The 25,333-nt window shown below is 37.9% G+C and overlaps 1 protein-coding gene across 3 annotated transcripts; it reads left to right on the forward strand.

Annotated features, from left to right (window-relative positions):
* Positions 1-300: 300 nt before the first annotated feature.
* Positions 301-25,333, forward strand: LOC309817817 (uncharacterized protein). Of its 3 annotated transcripts, none has more exons than XM_082647049.1 (8): positions 301-415; positions 11,412-11,533; positions 13,116-13,254; positions 16,219-16,340; positions 18,252-18,362; positions 19,984-20,090; positions 23,529-23,619; positions 25,120-25,333. In XM_082647049.1, the coding sequence occupies exons 1-8, from the start codon at positions 319-321 to the stop codon at positions 25,234-25,236; spliced, it is 906 nt and encodes a 301-aa protein (XP_082503175.1). In that variant the 5' UTR covers positions 301-318; the 3' UTR covers positions 25,237-25,333. The 3 variants fall into 3 exon arrangements, with proteins under 3 accessions (XP_082503175.1, XP_082503174.1, XP_082503176.1); XM_082647048.1 differs by having other exon boundaries at positions 24,659-25,263; XM_082647050.1 differs by lacking the exon at positions 18,252-18,362 and having other exon boundaries at positions 24,659-25,263.

Raw genomic sequence — 25,333 nt, forward strand, 5'->3', positions numbered from 1 at the left:
CGGCATTAAAGTTAGTATTAAGATAGGAAGCTCTCTAGGGATGCGATCTCAGGAAAGAAGTCCAGCCTCCAGGCGCCACCTTAAGAAAAAATGACTTGGCTGAGCACCACCAGCGGAGAGAGATGGGGGTGTAGGGATGTCTGCGTGTAGGAATTCCCGGGAGCCAGTGAGAACTCCAAAGAGGGGGCGGGGCTTAGGACTTTAGCAGCCAAGGGAGGCGGGTTCCACCCCGGGTCGAATCAGGTGTCTGGACCCGCCTCTGCCTACGCCTACGCGTGCGCAGTGCGAACCCTCCCCTGCTCTGCTTTTTCCTCCAACATGGAATTCCGCTCAGCTCGGCAAGCAGTACTGCATCTACTCCGTACGGTGGCTCCAGCAGACCTCCCAGCTCTGCTCCAGTGGATGAGAACTACCCGTAAGCGATCAGAGCCAGAGTCAGACGGTTGGGGCAAGAATATGCTGTGGGCGTTGACCTTGGGGACTTAGGGTGAGGCCAGAAGCGTTCCATAGGGTAGCTGTGCTGGTCTCTGCTCTGCTACGGATCGGGTTGAAGGGGGGCACATCGCAAACTTTTGTCAGTTTAAGAATCCAGTTTAGGATTGGTGCAGGAGGACCTGGCTCTGGGTTTGTGATTCCGCTACAGACTTCAGACAAGCGGCTACAGCCGCCTTGTGTCTAACCTCTTCTCTGAAGGAAAAAAAAGGGGGGGGGTGGCGGGGTGATGGGTTAGCCCTCCTCCCCATTACTCCCACAAATTTGGGACGACCAGTAGGATACTACCTGAAAAAGCCCTTTGCAAGAGAAGTTTCAGGCTGTAGAGCTGGAAGTTTTTACCCTGTAGGCAAAATCACATGTAGCTAGTGCATTTATTTTCTCAATTGTAAAATGGGCCATCAATTTAATAGCAGGTGTTCCGGGGTGGGGAGAGGGAGAAAAGGGGGAGGGGAGGACAGGAGTTTGATTTTCAATGATAGTAATACTAAAAAAGTACAAGTAAGAATCGAGAAAATGTGGTAATTAGGTCGAGTTATTGAAGAATGGGATAGATCTGTTTTGGCAAAGTGAAGCCTGGTGAAAGCACAAGAGGATAGGATATTCCTTGTTGGAGAACTATTCCAAACCATGCTCTGCTTCTGTACCCCTAAACGTTGATTTCCATGTTTATTTTCATCTAGACTCATGACTTGAAATATTCCTGTTTGCTGATGACTCCCAATTTTAGACTTCCATCCGTGAGGTTCTTCCTAGAACTTTCTCTCTTTGTGATGTTAGAGTCAATTTGGGTATTATCATTATTGTTATTACTACTACTACTACTACTACTACTACTACTCATTTTGGAGGATCATTTTAGATAAGATGCCAAACTAAAATTAACTTGGACATCTGGTAGTGAGATTTAGCCTGGAAAGTAGAGAAAACCAAAGAGCTAGCTTCATATTTATACACACAGACGAGATTCAAGGTGGGAATCTACGAGATATTTTATTCCAAAAGCCCTGGGTGCCTACAAAAATGCCATCTATTGCCTGGTTCTGGCAATTGCACCATTACTAAAACATCCTTGCCCTCAAGATTTCAGTTTTGTGGAGCCATTTGTAATCTAAATCTCCAGTTTTAGAGGCATCAGTTGAGACTCCATTTTTCAAACTCGTTGAAAGCGTGTTTTGTATGATGATTTTGTAAACAAGAAGACCCAATACCATTGGCTAAAGAAGATGTTTTTACTTTTACTAACACCACGTTCTGTGCCTTTCTCCAGCCGATCCTGTAGTAGAGAAGCTCAAGCAATTTGTTAAGCAATTTAGAACACAAACTGAGTTTCTGAAGAATGTTTATTACATGAATATTTTAAGAAATGAGAGTGTCACTTAGCTTAAAATGAAGGAGTATGTTTTAATATGAATCTTTAAAAGTAGTGTAATTTACTGGTATACGTTTTTTATGTGGTAATATATACATAATACAAGATTTACCATTTTAACCATTTTTAAGTGTACATTAAGTACAATACATTTACTTTGTGCAACCGTCATCACCATCTGCCTCCAGAACATTCTCATCTTCCCAAACTGACACTTATAGTGTACTTTTTTATGAAATACAGCACAAAAGATTCTTCCAATCAACAATTTTTCATTTTCCTAATTAACTTCCTTCTTCCAGGAAAAAAATTATCGCATAATGTCTTACTTGTATGACATTTGCTTAGACCTTTGATAATTATAACTCTCCTTGAATTTTTATACCATTTAATGGAATAGCAAGAGATAATAATAAGCATGATTTTGGTTTTGAGTTTCACAGAGTTTACTGAAACTGAAAAAAATCTACATATTGCTAACAGGTAAAAATCACAATAATTTTAAATACACAAAAGGAAGAATAATATTCTCGGTCTCTGAAGGAATAGTGGGATTATCATACCAAGACCTGAGGTCATTTGGGATCAGGCTGATAGAACCAGAAGCTTGGACCAGGACAGAGGCAAGCACATGTCGAAGTATGATATAAACTGAAGATATAGAAAAAATAAAGATAGAGCCTGTATTTACCTTGGTACCGCTTAGGCCAAAGTCTAGAAAACAAATGAGCACCAGTAAAGAAGGATGAAAAAAGTCTGAGGGACAAAGCACACAAAGACAACTCCCCCCTCAAATAAATAAATAAAAGGAGTAAAAAATACAGCAGGACTTCAGCTCATTGATTCTAATCTTGTGGCAGAGCATCTGTTCTTTTGTACTTCTTGTATATGTATATAGTGGACTCTTGATCGAGAGCCAAACTGTATGTGAGGTCCCCAATAGGCATATTAAAAATTACATTTTGTTAACAGCTGTCTGTTAACAAACACCATTCTGAAGCCTCTGAATTTTTCCTGAGTATGCAAATACAAATGAGGATGTCAAACCAACAACTCATAAAAATTTCTATTAAGAATCAAGTTATAGGGCTTCCCTGGTGGCACAGTGGTTGAGAATCTGCCTACCAATGCAGGGGACATGGGGTCGAGCCCTGGCCTGGGAAGATCCCACATGCTGCGGAGCAACTGGGCCCATGAGCCACAACTACTGAGCCTGCACGTCTGGAGCCTGTGCTGCGCAACAAGAGAGGCCGCGATAGTGAGAGGCCCGCGCACCGCGATGAAGAGTGGCCCCCACTTGCCGCAACTAGAGAAAGCCCTCGCACAGAAACGAAGACCCAACACAGCCAAAAATAAATAAATAAATTTAAATTAAAAAATAAAGTCTGGGCTTCCCTGGTGGCGCAGTGGTTGAGAGTCCGCCTGCCGATGCAGGGGACACGGGTTCGTGCTGCAGTCCGGGAAGATCCCACATGCCGCAGAGCGGCTAGGCCCATGAGCCATGGCCACTGAGCCTGCGTGTCCGGAGCCTGTGCTCCGCAACGGGAGAGGCCACACAGTGAGAGGCCCGCGTGCCGCAAAAAAAAAAGTCTATGTAAATCTGCTTTAAAAAAAAAAAAAGAATCACGTTATAAAGGATAGAAAATTAAGGTGTGTATAAGAAAATAATAATATAATCAAGAAAATATTTAAATGCTTAAAGAAGTTAATAGTAGGTGACTAGAAGCTTTTCTGTTTCCTGTATTTTATTTTATTTTATTATTATTATTTTTTTTTTGCGGTATGCGGGCCTCTCACTGTCGTGGCCTCTCCCGTTGTCGAGCACAGGCTCCGGACGCGCAGGCTCGGCGGCCAAGGCTCACGGGCCCAGCCACTCCACAGCATGTGGGATCTTCCCACACCGGGGCACGAACCCATGTCCCCTGCATCGGCAGGCGGACTCTCAACCACTGCGTCACCAGGGAAGCCCTGTTTCCTGTATTTTAAATACATCTTCATTGAGTAGAATTGAACCTGTTGCTGAACAGCAGCTACAGAGTTGTTAAGAGTTTCTTTGAAATTCCGACAAATCTAAAAAGCAAAGCCTGGGATCTAGTTACATTTGTCGAACAGCATACTACTGCAGTTCTATATTATATTGCTATTACCACTGAGGAAGTAGCCACATAACTTACAGATTTTCCAATCTCTTGTTTCCTGTTTGATCCTTCTGTTTCTCAATTTCTTATCTCCTCTTGCCTTCCTGTGGGTAAATGGAACAGTTTTAGAATTCTGTTCTTGTTTATAGTGTTTCTGAGTTTCTCTCTTTGTATAGTTTTCTTTGTGGTTACTCTATTACAGTATACATATGTAACATCACCATCTACTGGTATCAATGTTTTAACACTAGAATGAAGTATTGAAATCTTACTTTCATGTAGGTCCCTTTACCCTCCCCCACTTTAAAAATATGATTATTTTATGTATTTCCTCTATATACATTGAGCACTATTACAGATCGTTTTATAAATTTTGATTTAACCATCAAATATGGTTTAAGAAACTAATGAAGAGAAAGATAGTGTAATGAATTTACTCTGTTTTTACCCATTCTGTTGTGTTCTTTCCTTTCTGAAGTTCCAAGCCTTCTTCTGCTATTTCCTTTCTGTTGGAGAGTTTCCTCTACCAGTTCTTTAAGGGTAGGTCTGCTGGCAACAAATTCTTAGTTTTTCTGCATCTGAGGTTTTCTTTACTTCTCCATTCCTGAAGGATAATTTCATCAGATATAAAATTTACAGTTTGTGGTCCTTTTTTTCTAGCATTTGAAAAATTTTGTAATCTTCTGGCTCCCATGGCTTTTTTGTTTGTTTGTTTTGGTTTAGTTTTTGGTTTTTTATTTCTTTTGTTTTGTTTTTTGGGTTTTTTTTTTTGTTTGGGGGGGTTTGGGGGTTTTTCTTTGGCTGCATTGGGTCTTCGTTGCTGCGCATGAGCTTTCTCTAGTTGCAGTGAGCGGGGGCTACTCTTTGTTGTGGTGTGCGGACTTCTCATTGCGGTGGCTTCTCTTGTTGTGGAGCACGGGCTCTAGGGCGCATGGGCTTCAGTAGTTGTGGCATGTGGGCTCTAGAGCCCAGGCTCAGTAGTTGTGGCACATGGGTTTAGTTGCTCCATGGCATGTGAGATCTTCCTGGGCCAGGGGTTGAACCTGTGTCCCCTGCATTGGCAGGCAGATTCTTAACCACTGTGCCACCAGGGAAGTCTGCTCCCATGGTTTCAGATGAAAAATTCACTGTTTGAATTGGTGTTTCCCTACAGGGAGTGAATCATTTCTCTTTGCTTCTTTTAAGATTTGTTCTTTGTCTCTTTTTTGTTTTTAGAAGTTTATGGTATGTTCTTATGTGGATTTCTTTGGGTCTATCATATTTGGAGTTTGCTTGGCTTCTTATATCTGTAGGTTTATGTCTTTAACCAAATTTGGGGAGTTTTTAGCTATATTTCTTCAAATACTTTTCAGCCCCACACTTTTTTCCCTATGTCTGGAGCTCTGACACTAATGTTTGATCTTTGTTATTCCACAAATCCTTAAGGCTCTGTTCAGTTATTTTTTTTTCTGTCTATTTTATCTCTGTTGTTCAGATGGAATAAATTTTATAGATCTGTCAACTCAAGTTTACTGATTCTATCCTCTGTCATCTCTACTACTGAACCCATTCAGCAAGTGTTTTTGTGTTGTTGTTGTTGTTTGTTCAGTTTTATAGTTTCTATTTTTTTTTCTATGACTTCTACTTCTTTGCTGAGATTTTCTATTTTTTTCACTTGTTACAGGATAATTCTTAACTGCTTATTGAAGCATTTTTATTATGGAGTTTGCTTTAAAAGCCTTGTCTGATCATCCAAATTTCTGATTAATTTACATGTTAGCATCTAGATTGCCAGATTCAAATTATGACTTCCTGTTCTTGGTATAAATGATTTTCCATTGTATCCTGGATATTCTGATTGTATGCTAGGGTAATTTTGATTTTATCCTGGATATTTTAGATATTATGCTGACTTGATCCTATTCAAATCTTCTATCTTAGTAGGCAGTTACCCTGCTTAAGTTTAACCTGTTGGTTCTGGCCTGCTTTTGTGGGCTGTAGCTCTGATAACAACTTAGTTTTCAGTGCCCTTGCAGTGCTATTCAGGTCTGCTTCATTCCTTGAAACTGCTGGGGCTCCTGCTCAGTCTATGGTGGTGTTGCCTGCATGGAGAAGGACAGTTTCTTGGATCACCCTATGTCACTGAGCTTACCTTCCACCAGTGGGAGTAGGGGACAAGCAGTACAGGGCCTGGTTTGCTCTTGGCCACTGGGCAGAAGGCTGGGAGACCTCAGGCCTGGGTCTCTATCCTGCTGGGTAGAGGGCCTGAGGACAACAGCCTCCCCTGTCATTACCAGATAGCCTGCCACTGCCCCAGGTGTGGACTAGGGATTAGGGCTCCCCAGTACGTCTCTGTTGTTCTTCCCCTTTACAGTCTTTGGTGAGAGAGAGCAGGCTTTTCTTAGTTTTTGTTTTGTTCTTTTTTTTCAATCTGGCTGTTGGTAGTTCTGGGATGCAGGCCTCTCCAGGGCCCAGTCCAGGCTACATGGAAGATAAAAGGAAAACTCAGGAGGGAATTCACCGTGGTGACCCTCCTTCCTTAAATCCTCAGGTCCCTAGACAGTTTACCTTTTTTCTAGCTTTCAGAGTCCTTTATGGTTGCCTGTTGATTTATTTCCAGGGTACTTCATTGTATTTAGAGGGGAAGAGCAGGGGGAAAAGAGGGAAGTAGCCATCTTGTCTAGGACCAGAAGTCCCCTCAGTAAATTTTTAAAATTTGAATAAGAACTTCAGAGTAATATTAGATATGAATGAATAATAGGAAATATATAACCCAATGTTTAATTATGTATTGTAAGTCATTAGAAGTAAGGATATGGGTGAGTTAAGGCCAGAGTTTGAACGTAAGACTTCATGGAGATGAAGTAACTTGAGCAGGGCCTTATTGCAAAAGGCAGGGTCATAGAGTATGAACAGGAAGGAGTATGGAAAACAGCTGAGGAGATTTGCACATCTTAAGCAGAAGTTATGTTAGAGAGTAATGAGAATAGAAAATAGGATGGTTAGACTCTGATGATATAGAGGGCCTTGAAAGTCTAGAGTGACACTTCATATGTTGAAAAGTGAAAAGCTATCCCAAAATTGTAAGGGGAAGGAGTGACACAAAGTGAAGTTGAAGCAAGATTAGTTTAAAATCGGTGTGCAGGATATCTTATATTGGGGGGAAACTGATAATTCAGGAGCTAATTGTGAGTTTGTTCTGGTATTCTAAATGTGAGGTGGTGCCTGTGCCTATGAGGTATTTGAAGCGGTAATAAAGAGGAAGTGGATTCAAAAGAGAAAGTGATAGGACTTGATACCTGACTAGATGTAAAAAGTGGGGTTTGATTCATATACTGTCAGCTTTGGTGACTTCTCTGTCCCCCTGTATTTAATTAAATATAAGTAGGAAATTTTTAAAGAATGAATTTTGCTCTTTAGTGAAGCTCTTCTTTCTCCACTCCCTTCCCACCTACATATGTAATTTGAGAAAAATCTTACTGTCCTTAGGCAACTGATTAACACCTTTCTTTAACTTTTTCCAAGCAACGTACTGTTACCACACATTCTGAAATAGCTATTACACATGTTAAAAGATGTTCAGTCTCACTTGTAATTAAAGAAATGCAAATTAAAACAACAAAGTTTGTTTTTATGGTACTATTCAATGCTATAAGGCTTTAATGAAACACATATTCTTATTCTTTTCTGATAGATTAAATTGGTATAATCTTTCAGGAAAGAAATTTGACAATATGTAGCAAAAGCCTTTAAAATGTTTAAGTTCTTCTACTTCTAAGAATTCATAGTAAGGAAATAAATACAAAGAGATGATGTATGCCAAAATGTTAGTTGCAGTGTTCCCAATTTTTCACAGTTATAATTGTATCTAAATGTATAGTAGTAGGACTGAACGGTTAAGTAATATACATATGGTGGAATATTACACAGCCTTTTAAAATAATGTTTTAAGGAATTTAATTTTAATAACAAATACTTATGATGACAGAATGTTAATGAATTCCAGTTTTACACACTGCAGTAATATCCTATCATATCATGCCTTTCCCACCTGTTTTATAGCCATTATTAGGGCAAAAATGTCTTGCCCTTCTTTTCAGAAGTTATTTGCCAACCACTACAGATAATGAAACTAATTTTAGCCTTCTTGAGCTAAAAATTTCCACAGTGCCTTACATACAGTGCTCAACAAATATTAACTATTATTATGAAAGATCTTTTGAGAATTTTCTTCCTAGAAAACTATACATATTTATGTATACAACCAGGCATGCAACTTTAGGCCTTTTATGGACCACATAAAGCCCATATGTGGATCCTGTTAACTAGGACCATGGTGAAGAATCACTGCTGTAACTGAAGGAATCTCTTTTTACCCTTGAATGTAGTTGAATCAGAGTTTGTTGTCCAGGATAAGAGGTGTCAGTTCTCATTTTCTCCTGGTATCCTTGGGAATGAGTCTTCACTTAATACTGCCTTTTTAAAATGACTGAGTAATTTAACACACAATTTCATAATATCTCTCATCTTGCCTGGTGATGCTTACATTAATTGGGGGATTAACTCCCAAATAAACATATTTAACTAGGGAGACAGCGGGAAATCTATTGTGATGGTTCAGAATTTGCAGCCCTTCCCATCTTTCATTTCTCCAGCTCCCTTGATCTTCACATATGACTGTTTAGATGGTTCACCACCACCACCCCTTCCAAGTCTATTAATAATCCAGTAGCAGCAGCAATCAGAGCCCTAGACACTACAAAGTGATAGAAGCGGAAAATAAGCTAAGGTAGTCATGGATTAGAGAACTAAATTGCCAAATTGAGTTCAGTTCCAGGGCCACATTTAAAGGGGCTGTTGAACAAGTCCAGAAGATGGCAACCAGATGGCAGTGGATATGGTTCCCACAATATATGAGGAACCGTGGTCAGAGCTAGGGAGAAGAGAAGGCTAAGTCAGTGATAGGGGAGCTCTTACTAGCCAGCTGCCTTCTGAGCTCCCTTAGAGAGACTGTATGGTATAGTAACTAAGAGTTCAGAGTTAGACCTACATTCAAATTCCCACTCTACCACTTTCTGGCCAGTAACTTAAATTCTGACCTCACATTCTTCTTTTGTTATAAAATAGAAGTGATAATAGCACCACATATAGGATTCTGAGGATTAAATGACTGTTTGAAAAGCACTGCACAAAATTTAGCATGCCTTAAAAGTGCTCATTCAATAAATGCCGTATAGCAATAGCATTAAAGATGATTATTCCTCTCGAGCTGAAATTAGAAAAATGAGCTGTTATGGAAAGGTAGATTCTGGCTCAGCACATGGAAGAAATGCACTTCCCGAATGTGTTCAGGTGAGGACTGAAAAACAGTCATATGTCAGAGATGCATGGATGGATTCTGCCATTTGGTAATAGTTCGTAATTAAGTTCCCTTTCCACTATAAGACCCTTATAAGGCTGACCCACATGAAAACTATGTTTTCCTAACATGGTTGTTTATGTTACAGAATTAAATCCAAAGAAGTTGGGCTATGAGATATCTTAGTTTGGTATAATGAGATTTTTATTGGCTTCTTCAGTTATATACCATTTACAAATTGAGAGAACTTGCTAAGAATCAATGGTGTGAGTGATATTATTAGAATTAAATGCAAGTCATAGAGAGAGAAGCTAAGCAGATGTTAGGTATTAATTAACACCTTGAGAAAATTTAATTAGATTTTAAGAAAACAGTTTTTAAAAGGCCAGTTTTTTAAAAAATGCATCATAGGTGCTATTTAAGTTCCACCTAAAACAATTTGGAACGAATCTTCATAGTATTTTCATTTCTCTATAATTTATATTTTGCATCCTTCGAGAAATAATTTGAAGCAACAGCTTAGATCATTATACTAGATAGGTGAGGAAAGAAAAAAGAGCTAAAAGGCCTTTCTACATTAGTTCAGGGAGCCAAATAATATATCAGTATCTTCATGTTAACTACTATTGCTCAAAAGGAAGTTATACAGAGAAAGAACCTCTGTACGTAGGGAAACAGTGGAAAAAGTGAAAAAGAAGAGTAGCTTTATTTAGAAGCAAAAAACCTAGGTTTGCTTCTTGTGCTGCTGTTGGCCTGCCTTGTAACTTTTCACAGTTCATTTAACCTTCAAAGACTCAGTTACCTCCTCTGTAAATCAGAGAATGTAATCTTGCTTTGTCTTCCTTACATGGATGTTATAATACTTAAATGACCTAGTTTCTATGTGAAAGAACTTTGCAAACTAGAAAATATTATCTAAATTTTAATTGTTGTTTGTGACATGAAAATTGCATTCTGACCCAACACAAGAATTATTATGTTTAAGAAGGAAATCATGAACTTATTTAAAAACAACCAAAGATTTGGGGGGCGAGATGTGGAGATGGATGATATTTTCTTCAGAATCTCCTTGTTTTCCTTCTATAGCTGTTTTAAAACAGTAAGAAAAACACAACCCCTTCGAGGTCCTTTTACTCTAGCAAGAATTCAATATAAGTCTTTTAAGAAAAAGGTAAAATGTTTTCATTAGTAGTCCTTTCCAGTCTATATTTGGCATTCAGGCTGTAGCTAACTTTTAGAATATTTTACTTCCAGATAAGTCACATTCTAGTTAAAATTATATGAGCTGCTTAGAAATCATACTTTTGTAGAGCCAATTTAAAAAAATTTATAAACACACAGATAAGGTGAAAAAACAGAACAATGAACACCACTTTTATACCCTCACCTGGATTCACCGTCAGTCTCTTACCTTCTCCATCTTAATTGCTATATACATCGGCATGCACGCACACTTCCCTTTTTGCCAGATTATCCAAAGGTAGGCCACAGCCATCAGAAATGTGCTGTTTTAATGATCATTTTATCTGCTGTTCAAATGCAGTGGAGAAACATGATTCTTATAAAGTTTATTCTATAGTTGGTGCCATCTGTTAGTTCTTGTTATCCAAAGTCTTGAGTACATTTTATTGGAGGCAGAGATACTCGGATTAAAGTTATATTCTTAGTAATCCCTGTGTGATGCCTCCTAAACTTGTAAGATCTATATGGTCACACAAGGAATATTTGACTACTTACTGGTAAGTTTAAGACCCTAAAAACTAATAGCAGTACTTTCCTTAAGTAAAAATAAAGAAGTAAAAGTACTACATATTTTTTACATGCCTTTGTTGTTCTATAACAGGCTGAAATAGTCAAGTTTTATATTTTCAAGCAGTTTGGAAAAAGGAAAAACTCAGTGTTTTCAATGGAACATTTGTTAAAATTGAAATATTTCATTGGTTAGAAAGTTTATTTATTGTTATAAATTGATGCTGTCTGATGGAAAATATCCACCCATTGTAATCACTTAGTCTAGGTATGAGTACATCCATAAAAGCTATATCTGGTTTTTTTTGGGTTTTTTTTGCAGGAGATTTTGATGAATTCATTCAAGACAATAATGACATTATGTTGAAAAACATAGCAGAAGACCTTCGGAATTGCTTACCTCTAGAAACCATGCTTTCCTCAGAACATCTAGCCCTCCAAAAAGTAAATATGTTAAATTAATTTCCTCTTAGTGCTACTTGAGGATTCTCCTATTCTCCCCTAACCCCATTAGCCTTTCCAGTCTAATCAGTCCTGAATTCTGCTTTTTCGTTTGGTGCTTCAATCATGTCCCCAATTCTTTTGAGTCTGTAACCTTCAGGCTCCCTAGTACCATTCATTCAACAGATGTTTTTTGAGGGTGTCCTGTTTGCCAAGCACTCAACCCCCCACCCCCACCCCCACCCCCAAAATCAAGGCACGACATTAATCTGTCCCTGCCTACACCATTGTCCTGGTTTTCTTTGCCCTGTTCCATTTCCGTGGCTTTTATCAAGGGTGAAGTTCACCCCTTTGTTTCCTTCTCCTACTTTTGCGTTACACAATTTTTGCTTCTTTTATTCCTTTATTCCTAGAATTCTCACTTTTCTTCTCCTGACAAGCCCCTCATTCAAGTACCTTCAAAGCCCAACTCTTACGGGATACATATGCTATGAATACTGTTTCCTAAAGCAAAACTAAGAATAATAATTTCTTCTTCCCCCACTAATCTGAAAGTAGCAGCGCTTCATGTGGTTTTTCAGCATGTAAATTCCTGAGCAGAGGTACTAAATCCTGTACATTTTTGGTAGTTCTGTGCACATTGTGAGCACTCAGTAAATCTTAGTAAACATCCAGTCATTTACAGGAGGAAAATAGTGGGTCGTATAAAAACTGAGAGCAATATTTGTAATACAGTTTGGATGTTATTAATAAAACAATCTTAGCAGTCTCATGATATAACACAATATATAAAGAGACAAAAAAGTATTCATTGCATGTTAATGGTGGACCCACAATCCCCCATCCCAACAAACTGTTTTTCTCTTCCTTTGTTTCTTTCTGGTCCTTGTATATGTTCATACATTTTATATACTTATATATGTGTGTGTGTGTGTATAGATGTAGATATAATTTTGTAGATTTCCAAGTAGATAGGTTGATTCTTTATTTAGTGTTAAAGTAGAAGGAATCAGACATATTTTTCTCTGTAGCTGCTTGCTATTATATCATGTACCACCAGTATTAATAAAGTGCTATTATTTGTAAGCATGGAGTTTTACTAACATTGTTATTATTTGAAAACTTTGCTTCTGGGCAAAGATTACTTGCTAAGTATTTTGATGGGTAAGTCGCTGACATGTAGGACTCAGAAGACCTGATATTAGTTTCAGTTCTTCCCGCTCTTAACTAACTAGTGTCATTTCTTGGGAGAAATCTCTCTGGGTATCACTTTCTTTATTTGTAAAATATACTACTTAGGATGGACAAGATGGTCTCAAAATACTCCTTTCATCTAAAATTTTCATCTATTTCTCATAGCCATGTTTTGCATCATGACATGTCAAATAACAAGTTGCTAGTGTCTGAAAAATGAAACAAAAGCAGAGCAGAGTTGCTGACTTCCATAATCAAAACTTGTCTTCCTGGACCTTGTCGTTGCTCTCAGAATTTTAGCATATGAACCACTGATGTTTTGCCTTATTTAGCAATAAAAAGAGACTTCTTTGTACTTTGTTTCTTTTGATGTTTTTCTTCTCTCCACCAGATACAGCAGCAGCCAGAACCCACAGTTCACGTTGATGCATTCCTTTATGATGAAGACTTTATTGATTCATTATGTGAGGAAGGAAAAATGAGCAGATACTACTGTATGGTGTGCGGCTCACACCAGACGGCGCCTTTAGGTGGGCACTCAAGCCTGCAAACCTGATGACTTCGTGTATACTTTTCCTTACATGTCATGAGTATGCAGATTTTTTTTTAATATCTTTAATTTTTATTTTTTAATTTTTTTATTTATTTTTGGCTGCATTGGGTCTTCATTGCTGCACGTGGGCTTTCTCTAGTTGCGTCGAGCAGGAGCTACTCTACATTTTGGTGTGCGGGCTTCTCATCGTGGTGGCTTCTCTTGTTGCGGAGCACAGGCTCTAGGTGCGTGGGCTTCAGTGGTTGTGGCACGCGGGCTCAGTAGTTGTGGCTCCTGGGCTTATTTGCTCTGCAGCATGTGGGATCTTCCTGGACCAGGACTCGAACCCATGTCCCCTGCATTGGCAGGCGGATTCTTAACCACTGTGCCACCAGGGAAGTCCCGAGTATGCAGATTCTTGCCCAAGCATTCGCTGTTTTTGGAAAGCAAAAGGACAACCTGCAGCCTAGCCATTACCAATTATTGCAGTCAGGGCAACTAAATAGAAACATCGTCCAGGGAAGCTAGGCCACTTCATGTCTCTCCCAGGGGGATATTTCTGCTTTTCACTGAGCATGTTTAATTGGAGGTGACTTTTCAGGTCCAGCAACTAATCAGAAGTGAATGAATACAGGGAAACTGACTCATACTTTATATACTCAAAAGAGATTCACATTTAACCATAGTGCTGATTTATTTACAATGAGAAATATAACTGCCAAGGGGACTGAAAACGTTCTCCACATAGAAACATCTACTTGAGAAGTCAGATAGTAATCAGATATTGTTGGATGGGCATGGATTCAGAGGACGGAGATAGATAATCTTGACAGTCTATTCAGGCCATGATTTGACATCATGGAGCATCTTTGGTCTATAACCCAGAACAACTCTGGTGACAGTCTCCTGCATCTCTGTCCCTCAGATGCAGCACCTGTGTTTCAAATGGGAAACTAGACTGACTCCATGCTGCTAAGATGTTAACTCTTCTGTTAATATATTTTTTGTTCAAACTGGATATTATTGGCTAGGCTATTAATTTAAACATGCTATTTCAATCTCCCTGCTCACTTAGATTTAGAGGTGTTGCTTAGAGGGGATAAGTAATATTGTGCTCATATTACTGATCTTAGATAATGTTATTCTCGAAAATTAACTACTACCAAATTTGTAGTATTTTGCTAATACAAATATATAGTACCTGTATTGTAGTTGGGGATTAAACTACCCTGGTTTACTGATTTAAGATTCTATTTTTAGATAGTACTTTTTTCCATTTGAAATAGTTGAAAGTCACAGAATAGAAAAGGACTTAGACAAGAACAGTAGAAGAAGGGACTTCCCTGGTGGCGCAGTGGTCAAGAATCCGCCTGCCAATGCAGGGAACACGGGTTTGATCCCTGGTCCAGAAAGATCCCACATGCCATGGAGCAGCTAAGCCCGTGTGCCACAACTACTGAGCCCGTGCGCCACAACTACTGAAGCCTGTGCGCCTAGAGCCCGTGCTCCGCAACAAGAGAAGCCACCACAGTGAGAAGCCTGTGCACCACAACGAAGAGTAGCCCCTGCTCGACACAACTAGAGAAAGCCTGCATGCAGCAACAAAGACCCAACGCAGCCAAAAGAAAAAGAACAATAGAGGGAAAACTAAAAAGTGAATTATAAATAACACCATATCAGATCTGATGTACAGAAATTTACAGAAGAGCTATGTTTGACACAGAAAAATTTGGAGGTTAGGATGTATTTTCACGTAAAAATCAGATTGTAAATCGTGTCTGGACACCCAGATCAGCCTGGATAACTATAATGACTCTGAAAAAGCTATCACCGTGTGGGCCTCTTATTCCCTATATGAAAGGGGCTTGTCCAGCTACAAGACACGAACGATGACTCTGGAGCCCAGGGCAGGAGCACTAACGTGGCAAAGAGAATCGTGAGGATGAGAGGAGATAAGGGCTATGGTGGTCAACCCCCCTCCACCCCATCACCTCCAGTGTTACTTCTGAGGCCTAGTCATCCTTTATTTTCTTCCAAGGGATTAGCCTGCCTGCTTCCATTTTCTTTGCCACCAGTCATTAGTTATGATCAAAGTTTCTCCCCTTCCTGACCATTATGTCATGTAGCATACAGTAGAGAAAGTCTTTGGGTTACCTCCATATCAGAAAAAACAGACTCAGGCTCTCCCAGGTGATTCATTACAGAAATAATGGAGTGAGAAGGTGGGCTAGGAGACTAGAAATTGTAGCAATTAAACTAAGGGAAATAACAGTTTAGGAGTGTCTTAACCTCCTTCCATACCACCCCTCTCCTGCACTCCAGAACACACTCTAGGTTGCTCAGGGCTGCCACATTGTTCCACTCCAGAGATGGTCATTCATTGGGTAGTTTACAGTCTATGCCGCAAGAGGTGGAAGCCCTGTGGTTGGCTCTGGGATAGGGTGAGAAAGCCAGATGGTATGGGAGTTAGGAAGCAGTTGCTGGGAACAGCAGGTCAGAGGCAGAAGAGGAAGGAGAAAACCCAGGACACCCTAAGCAGCAGCAAGAAGGAAATGAGGAGCATGGGGGTAGGGACAGGCAGCTGAGTAGCGGTTTTCTTGAGGCCTTTGATGATGATGATGATGATGATGATGATTTTGGCCGTGCTGCGCAGCTTGTAGGATCTTAGTTCCCTGACCAGGGATGGAACCCATGCCCCCTGCAGTGGAACCACTGGACCACCAGGGAGTTCCCTCTAGAGGCCTTTTAAATGTCAGAGACTTCATATTTGTTCTTGTCTAATACAGCTCAGAGTGAATGAATACAAAATTATCACATTAATTTTTTCTAAATAACCTCTGAATGGCTTTCATTGATTAAGAAAAGCATGAAATACACTTTACAGGTGAAAGAATTAGAAATACAGAATGGAATTGTTAATCCCCAAGCAGAATTTAATGTTTACTCTGTTCTAATTCTCCAGGGTTTATTTCTCATTCCTTCTCTCTCATGGAATTGAAGTTCATTTATCATCATGTACTCCCTGATCTATCGGGAAAGGTCTTGGTTGACGTTGGCTCCAGGCTTGGCACCGTCCTTTACGGGGTAAAGTCCAGCTTGTAGACATACTCAACATTTGGAAATACTTTCTTCTCCTACTAGCATCAGTTTTGCCTGCCACCATCCAAGGTGACAGCTTGGCTTTATTCATTAGAGTAACAGAATAACATGGTTAAAATAGTGTATCAAATTTGGACTTTCAAAGGCCAGCTCTCTGATTTCCGTTACTAGTTTGACTTTGTGACACAAGTGAAGGAATATCAGCAAAACAGCAACAGGTGACCCTCATAACACTTTGCTATTCTGTCACTCACTTACTGCCCTTCTAACTCCATTTTCTGTACTGTACTAAAATAGTATAGTATACTGAGTTTTGATAAGAGCTCTTATAAAACTGACAAATTTACCTGACCTGGGAAATTGCTTATGGCTATGAGCAAGTCCCTGAACACCTCTGTGCCTCAAGTTCCTGACCTGTAAGTGAGCAAACTAAATGATATCCAGGACACATCGTGCTCTAGTTTTCTGTGATCCAAAGTTCGAATCCTGTGATCCAAAGACTTCTGTGTCTTCAATGTGGCTTTTTTTAAAAAATTCAAATCATGAGCATTTTAAATATTCTTAAATGGTTTTATCAAAAAACTGAAATGTGGTTTCTGGTTGTCATTAGCAGATGTGTTAAAACATGTGGCCAACAGCAGTAGATGTTCATGCCAGAAACAGGCCCTATCAGTTCCCAGCATCACTGCCTGCTCTAAACAGAAACAGTTAACTCTTTCATGGTTCATTTATTTTTCAGTGTTGACTTTTATTCTACAATTAGGAAAAATAGCCATAATAGAAAGTACAGTTTATCAGATGGCTTTGTTTGGAGAACATTAGAGATTATGCTGTTTACCATATTTTGTCCATTCTTGTTAATTTTTTTATTTGTTAGAAAAGTATATAGCTGAAATAATTGTGGCTCTGCAGGTATTTGGCAGCATTAATGAATTTAGACATATTGTCATTTTCCTCTATAGTACATCACTGATTCAGTCAACAAAAATTTTTTGAATACTTCCATATGCTCCATTGAACATATTCTAAAAATCCATGATGAGCTATGAATATAAATTTAGTTTACACGTAAGTGTTAGTTGATGTATAATGGTCTTCAGAATATGATTTGACCTCTCCTTCCAGATTATTTTTTGTTATTATAACCAAAATAGATACATAATAATATATAGACAGTTCTTGATTATCCTTGTTAACTAATGGCCAGTTGCCTTTGGTGGATTGCCAGACACCAGGCTGACTTCTCAAAGCCAAACAGGACACACCTCCAGCCACCCTCCTCTTGTGTCAGACTGTGCATGAGTTTCCATTATATTTCCCACAGGTTAATGCCTTTCTTGCTTTCCCCTGAAATTCCCAAGAAATTATGGAAGTAGGGTATTAAACAAAGAATCTATATGTGATCACTTTCCTCATTTCCAACTTTGTTGAATGCACAGTTTTATCAGGAAAAGTAAGAAATCAATCTTTAAAAATATGATTACTTTTAAATAACGGAAATTAATAAACTACAATCAAGGTCTCGATGAGTAAGAGTCTAAGTTCTTAAAAGTTGGTTTACATAAATTATAAAATGTTACTTATCTTTCCTTTTTATCTTTATTTTTACTTTATTGAATTCTGTTTTTAAAAGTTTGATTTTTAGGGACTTCCCTGGTGGTCCAGTGGTTAAGATTTTGCCTTCCAGTGCATGGGGTGCGGGTTCGATCCCTGGTTGGGGAGCTAAGATCCCACATGCCTCGTGGCCAAAAACTAAAACATAAAACAGAAGCAATATTGTAACAAATTCAATAAAGACTTAAAAAAAAAAAAGTTTGACTTTTAAAATTTCAAGTAGAAATAAACCCACAACTAAAAGTTAATTCTTTTGTATCATAATGTATCTTCATATTTCAGGGTTATCTTTACAGTTCAGCATCACAATTATATGGAGTAGAATTGAATAGAGACTTTTGCCAGTTGCAGGAAATGGTCATAAAAAAGTACCAGTTCACTGACAGAATAAAGGTACCCTTTTAAATGTTTATTCTGTTATCCACTGTATAGCATAGTTTAGCCAAATTTCTTCTGCATTGGAGTTGGAAACACTTTTTGAATCTATTCTTGATTGCTGTTGTATAGAAACAGATTGAGTTAACTTAATATTTGAAAACACTGATAATAAAGTTGAATTATTATCAATATGTTCCACTCACATTTTTCTCTTCCTCCCAAATTTTATTAGAAAGTAGAATTTTTTCTTAATTTTCTTCGTATCAACTATAGTTTTGGTAGCGCTAATTTTGAATCTCTTGATGTTGGTCAGAAGTGTATTTAATTAAACTCTGAATGTTGAAAGTAAGCAAAAAGGTTAAGTAATGCTCACAGTTTTTATCTTTTTATAAGCTTTCAATAGGAATTGTGGGTGCCACAGAATAGCAGTTCATGGGAGAATGATGTCCTGGGTTGGGCTATGACAGAAATTTTCTGTTTCTTATATGTAAGGGGAAAAATAAAAAAGGGGAAAGGAAGTTTTTTGGTTGATGCAGTAATCCTTGTCATTTCACTAGTGATCCTACACTTCTAATGGCAATGCACAGAAGTATTGTGTATCTAAGGATCTCTGGTGTTCAATGCAATCAAATATTGAAAGACATATCTTAGTAAGATTAAGGATCTAGCTTTCCCCTTTCTTATAGAAGGAAAACTTTTCATTCTCTTCCTCCTTCCATCCTTGCCTTTTTTTTCTCTTTCTCTCTCATCTTGGAAATTGAGAGGCAATTGATCAAAGAGAATTCATTGTCCAATAATAAGTTCATGGATTTTTCTCACTATCCCATATTTAATGAACAAAAACACACTGCTCTTACATAATAAGAATCACATAACTAACAGGAAAATTGATTTAATTAGAAATCGAGATTTAAACATTCTGGATATTATTTATTTGTAAGGCTAAGTTCTTTTTTGGAAGGAAATCATATGATATAAAAAACTTTTTCTCTCCTTTTTAAAATAAAAGTTATTTGCTTTGCTCTTGAGCAAATACATGTTTCCTCTTATTATCTTGCCTGTGATCTACAAGACTTGTTGATTGTAGTCGAAGTTAATTTTTTGAGGTATATAGTTTTTTCAATAAATTATTTTGTTTGCTTTCTTGGATAGATAATATATTCAAGTGAATTTTAGATGAAGAGTCAGACAAGGCCAGTTAAAATATTTGTATTAACATTTTACAATTTATAAATTACTTTTTAAATTTTATATGGTCCCATTTGATTCTGTGAATCAGGACATGTATTACTCCATTTATTTAGGAAGACACTGACTACCCAAATGTACAAATCCAGTTGATGATGGAGCCAGAATAACTAGTGATATAATGGAAAAAGCTCTGAACTGGGAGTGAAAAGAGTGTAATTATAACTATATAAATGATTCCATCTAAAACAAAATTTTCACAAGCTTATGGTTTTTATTAGGTATTGAGTATCTTCCATAGGTAGTAGTATTAAATATACTTTTCTCCCATTTTAAGAAGTGTGAATCTCCCATATTGCCTCACAACATCATTGAATCAATAGCTATTTCTTACGTGATTATATGATACGGTGTCTTTGTTCTCTTACGTGAACTTATTCTTTTTTAGGTGCTTCATGCAGACATCTGTACACAAGGTTCACTTCTGCAAAATGCTGATGTTATTATAATGAATAATGTCTTTGAATATTTTCTTAATGAGGCAGAACAGGCCAGGTACGTTATTTATTCAAGCAAGAAATCTGTTGTTAAAATACATCCAGCAAAGTATGAAAAGGGATTGGTAGAAGTGTTTTCATATTAAATTTTTTATTTATTTGTTTATTTTTTGACACACTGTGAGGCTTGCGGGACCTCAGTTCCCCAACCAGGGATCAAACCCGGGGCCCCAGCAGTGATATGAAACTTCTCAGAAATGACTTCAACTGTCAGGAGTTTATATTAATAAGGAAATGTGTTATGTCTAAATGAAAATAAAAATAAACTTTAGTTGTCTAACCTTGTAAATATTACATCTAATTTTGAGTAGTTATAAAATGGTTTCATGAACCAAGCATTTGCTTTGCAGTCTGGGATGCAAGAAGTTATCAATTCCCAGTGGGTTTTTATACTTATTCTTTTCTGCCTCAGTTTTCTTTTCTTTGAAAAAACATGTCCTATGCTCTCCTATCACAAAATTATGGGAATTAACTGGTGCCTATAAATGACTATAAAATAAGATATAGGGCTTCCCTGGTGGCACAGTGGTTAAGAATCCACCTGCCAATGCAAGGGACACGGGTTCGAACCCTGGTCCAGGAAGATCCCACATGCCGCAGAGCAGCTAAGCCCGTGCGCCACACTACTGAACCTGTGCTCTAGAGCCCGTGAGCCACAACTACTGAGCCCATCTGCCACAACTACTGAAGCCCACGCACCTAGAGCCCGTGCTTCTCAACAAGAGAAGCCACCACAAAGAGAAGCCCATGTACTGCAACGAAGAGGAGTAGCCCCCGCTCGCCACAACTAGAGAAAGCCCGCACGCAGCAAGGAAAACCCAACTCAGCCATAAATAAATAAAAATTTTAAAAAAACAAGATACAAGAATATTCAGCTAGAAAACAGTGAATAATGATCAAATTTTTAAAACGTTCTTAATTGGTAATAGTAGGTTCCTGGAGTTTATTCCACTATTCAAGCAATAGAAAAATTAGCAAATCTCTGATCACTTTTTTTTTTTTTTAATTTTTGGCTGCTCTGCGGGGCTTGTGGGATCTTAGTTCCTCGACCCGGGATTGTGCCCACGCCCTGGGCAGTAAGTGTGGAGTCCTAACCACTGGACCACCAGGGAATTCCCTGTGATGGCTTTTCTGTCTTCTCATCAGGACTTATAGGTTCCTCTAATTAGAAAATTTCTGTAGTCTGAGACACTGATTTTCTGGTCAGTTAGGCTTGCTGACTTATTTATCATAATGACATACGTATACTCTGGATGCAGGAAACCTCCTTTCCATATCTATGAAAGGGCATTACACACGTTTGGGTTAGTGCATCAGTGAGGTTTCTACTGCAAGAAATAAAAAGACATAATTATAGACCATAAACAGTTAATATGGAGTAGAATCCTGAATGAGTAACCCTCTTTATCCTGCCACCCCTTTACTGTCTATATTTTCTCTCTCGCACACATACACACACGTATCTATTACTTGTAGGTTAAGGTTAGTACAAAATTAACAGTGTAAATAGTTTAAAAAGAAACTAGTTCAACAGAAAGCAAATCATATCCTCAGAGCTCAGCCAGAATGGGTGATGATTTTTTGGTCACAGGCTAAAGGCCAGAAACACAACATGAACAAGTTGTTTTAATCATAGTGCACTCTTTAAGCTTAATTTCCAGTGGACAAAGTATGTATAGCTTTTTACCTTTTGAAGTTCAGGACCTGTAGTCAAAACATTACATAATTGTTGGAGAATGAAATATACTAGGTTTATGCTGTGTAAGAAGTTAAAAGAGAAAAACACCTTAAACTCTTCACAGATTCATATAGGAAGATTTTAAATGCTGAAGAATGATGAATGCTACCTGTTAACTTGATACTGGAAAGTATTTTCATGTTTGGGTTGTTTTAAAAACTATCTTGGGGGACTTCCCTGGTGGTCCAGTGAAAAACCCGCACGCCACAACTAGAGAGAAGCCCGCATGCCGCAACTAAGACCAGACACAGCCAAAAATAATAAATAAAAAAAATAAATAATCTCAAAAAAAAACTATCTTGGAAAATTAATTCACAAACTCTGCATGACTCACCAAATAGGTACTGACCATGTGTTAGTTCAGTCATTTCTCCAAGTTAATCAAATGCAGTGAATTCTAAATATAGATAGATGATAGCCTCTCATGGTTAATTACCTTCATCATGAATGACAGTACACGGGAGAAAGTTTAGAAGATACAGTAAAGCATTATGATACTGGAATCGTTCTGACAAAATTGATCATTTACCTATATAATTCTGTATTGTAGCAAGTAGAGTAATTCTTTGTTTAAAAGGTGCCTCTGTATTTTTTCAGTAGGTGAAACATATACAACTACTACAATGACAGCTTCTCAGAAACAGCAAGTGCTATTTTGAGAGCCATGCCCAACCGTGCCAGTATACTCAGCTTCTTCAGTCTTACTAAATAGACTTGTAAAATATATAATTTCTAAGGAAGTACATCAAGACAACAAACAGCTCTAGCCCAAGCACAGTGATATTTATTATCAAACACTGCTTCTTGATTTTATATCTAGCCTGAGAAAAAGAACATTTGTATCGTTTTGCCTAGTAAGCTCCAGAATATACTAAACCCAATAACCATTGCTGTAACTAAAATAAGTGCAAATGATACTGCTGCCCACCTGCCCCACTACAAGGGGTGCACACCCCTGCATTGCTTGACCCTTGCTCCCCAATAGCAGGGTGTACTGTCAAAACTCATGCACAGTGTAGAAATCCCATTCATGTCTGCTCTACAGGTTAATCAGAACTGGTCAGACACTGCCCTCTGACACATATACGTGCACATGGTGTGCCATCGTGCTTTAAATCTAGTTGATCTCATTAAACTTCTCAGGTGCCATAATGTCCAGAATTCTTTCCATTGAATATTTCTGACAGCCAAATAAAGTATGATTTCACTCTTGATATTATTTTAAAAGATCTAATCTCTATGTTATACTCTTATTTTAGTCTTTGCTTGTTTTCTGGCTTCTGTGGCCTTTCTCCATGACTCTTTCCCACTCACACCCCTCAGCCCTGTTCCATTCTGCAGAAAGTTTGACAGTTCATAAAGAATTGAAGAGGCTTTAACGCTGATCCAGCTTTGATTTCTTTATCAGTTCTGAAAACTTCCTTTTGGCCTTACCCACAATCCCTTGTATTAACCCTAATCCCCATCTTGTTAAATCTCTCTCAGTATTGTCACTTCACAATTTTGCCAACATCCCTTCAGGAACTGAATTTACCAATTTCTAGTGTCTTGCTGCGGTCCTGTTTTCTGCTGGCAAACATTTTTACCCATCTGGATTTCTACATATCGCCTGGGCTATATTTTTTTTTGTCATCCTCATTTTGAAAAAATATCCAGTGTCTGGTAAAGCATAACATATAAGTTTTGAATGTGTTACAGAGCCTGGGAATATATCAGCCATAATGTAAGGAAACGAGGATCCTTATTAGTGACCGTGCCAAGCCTTGAAGATTCTCTCTCAAGTCTTCAGGTATGTAAGCCTCTTTCCCAGCATTTTTATTGTCAAAACTTTTCTTCTGCTTTTTTCTGATAGCTGTTAAAATATTCTAGAAATATTCTGTCTGAATATAGTGACAATGATAGAAAGGATAACAAAACCTTATGGCTTAAGAACTGATTTGTGGTTTGTTCACTGGCATCAAGAGCTCTGAAAGTGTACAGATTCCTTTGCTTCTCCACCCCCAATTTTTCCAGCTGTGGGGTTACAGTTTTATTTAGGTTAACAAATGCTATTAAATATTTGTAAGAGACTTAGAACACCCACATCATAACTTTTTCCCTGAGAACAAAAGGAACAGAGCTGTTCAGGTTTCTAGAATCAGTAAGTGGACTGGAGGCCCATATCCTGTACACAGTTGAGCTTCTAGGTCAAGTTTGGAATCTTGCACAAACTGCTTCTATGTTCCTCAGATTCTCCGTACAAAATAAGGCTGATACTTAATAATAAGATTCAGCCCAATAAGTTGACCCTTTTATAAAGGTTAATTAATGTTTGTAAAGCTCTTTGAGATCCCTAGATGAAAGATACTGTGGCATTTCTTAGTACAGAGTCATATTATCATTTTCTTTAATATCTCTTTCCTCACATATAAGCACTGCCAAATTTAAATATATATTTCTTCCTTTAAAAAACTAAACAATCATCAATAATACCTTCTTTAAAAATTTTTGTCAATCATCTAAATTACAAAAGTATTTCATGTTTGTCATAACAAGGGAAATAATCCAGAGATACATAAAGAAACAATGTTGATCTCCCCAGTTTCCCCCCACCTAATTCCCTCCCCATGAGATCCCTACCCCGTGAGTGGTATGATTCTACCATACTTTTCCATACTCATAAAAACATACCTTTTAAAATATGTGCTCTCCAGTTTATAATATCTATATGTATTGAAATAATTCAGTGCTTTTCACTTACCAAAGTAAAATATTTTTGAAAGAGCCCTTATATATGAATTCTTGAATAACGTTATTGCTTTCCTATTTAATGAAACTTCTTTAAACAGATATATCCATTGGTGGCTCCAGAATTTCTGTATCCCGGAGACCCAGATTTGCAGTGTGAAGGGAAGGGCCTGATAAAGGTTATGGAGGGAGATTACCCCCTCTCGTGCAACCTCTTAGCACCATCACTGTGTGTATATGAACCGTTTCTCTGTGTACTCCCATTGTTGTTTTAATCTTTTATTGTTTAAGCTGGTTTAATTATTAAACTATTTACATTAAAATAATTATACTATATGTTCTTTATTCTTTCAAATTCCAAAATCAAGGTAAATTAAGTCCCTGAATCCACAAACTTACCATTTAGTACGACGAAGAATTATGTGGCACCATGTAGAACTTAGTCCCTCTCATTGTAATAAAAATCCTTTGTGTTCAATTACTTAGTCATGATTTCTCAAAATTCAAGAGAATAGGTTCATTCTGCAATTTTCATATTTGTTTATGACCTTTTTTTTTCCAGGTTAATATACAGTTATCTCCCTGGGTTGAAGAGGTACCACTGAACTATGATGTATACCCAGAAAAGGATATTGACAAGGAAGCTCTTGAACAAATACATTTATACAAGATTCTCTAACACTACAATAGTCCTACCTCAGTGTAAAATAATTACAAAATAATTTAAAAGAAACAGAACCCCAGTATCCTAACACATATTTTTTCTGTATATTCCT

Source organism: Grampus griseus (assembly GCF_964374135.1).
Source record: "Grampus griseus genome assembly, chromosome: 2".
Taxonomy (NCBI): domain Eukaryota; kingdom Metazoa; phylum Chordata; class Mammalia; order Artiodactyla; family Delphinidae; genus Grampus; species Grampus griseus.

Excerpts from the sequence above, each read along its gene's own strand:
- LOC309817817 (XM_082647048.1), top strand. The coding sequence starts at position 319 with ATGGAATTCCGCTCAGCTCGGCAAGCAGTACTGCATCTACTCCGTACG. Across the intron at positions 13,255-16,218 it reads ACACCAGACGGCGCCTTTAG|GGTTTATTTCTCATTCCTTC; the intron begins GTGGGCACTCAA and ends CTAATTCTCCAG. Across the intron at positions 20,091-23,528 it reads AATGAGGCAGAACAGGCCAG|AGCCTGGGAATATATCAGCC; the intron begins GTACGTTATTTA and ends AATGTGTTACAG.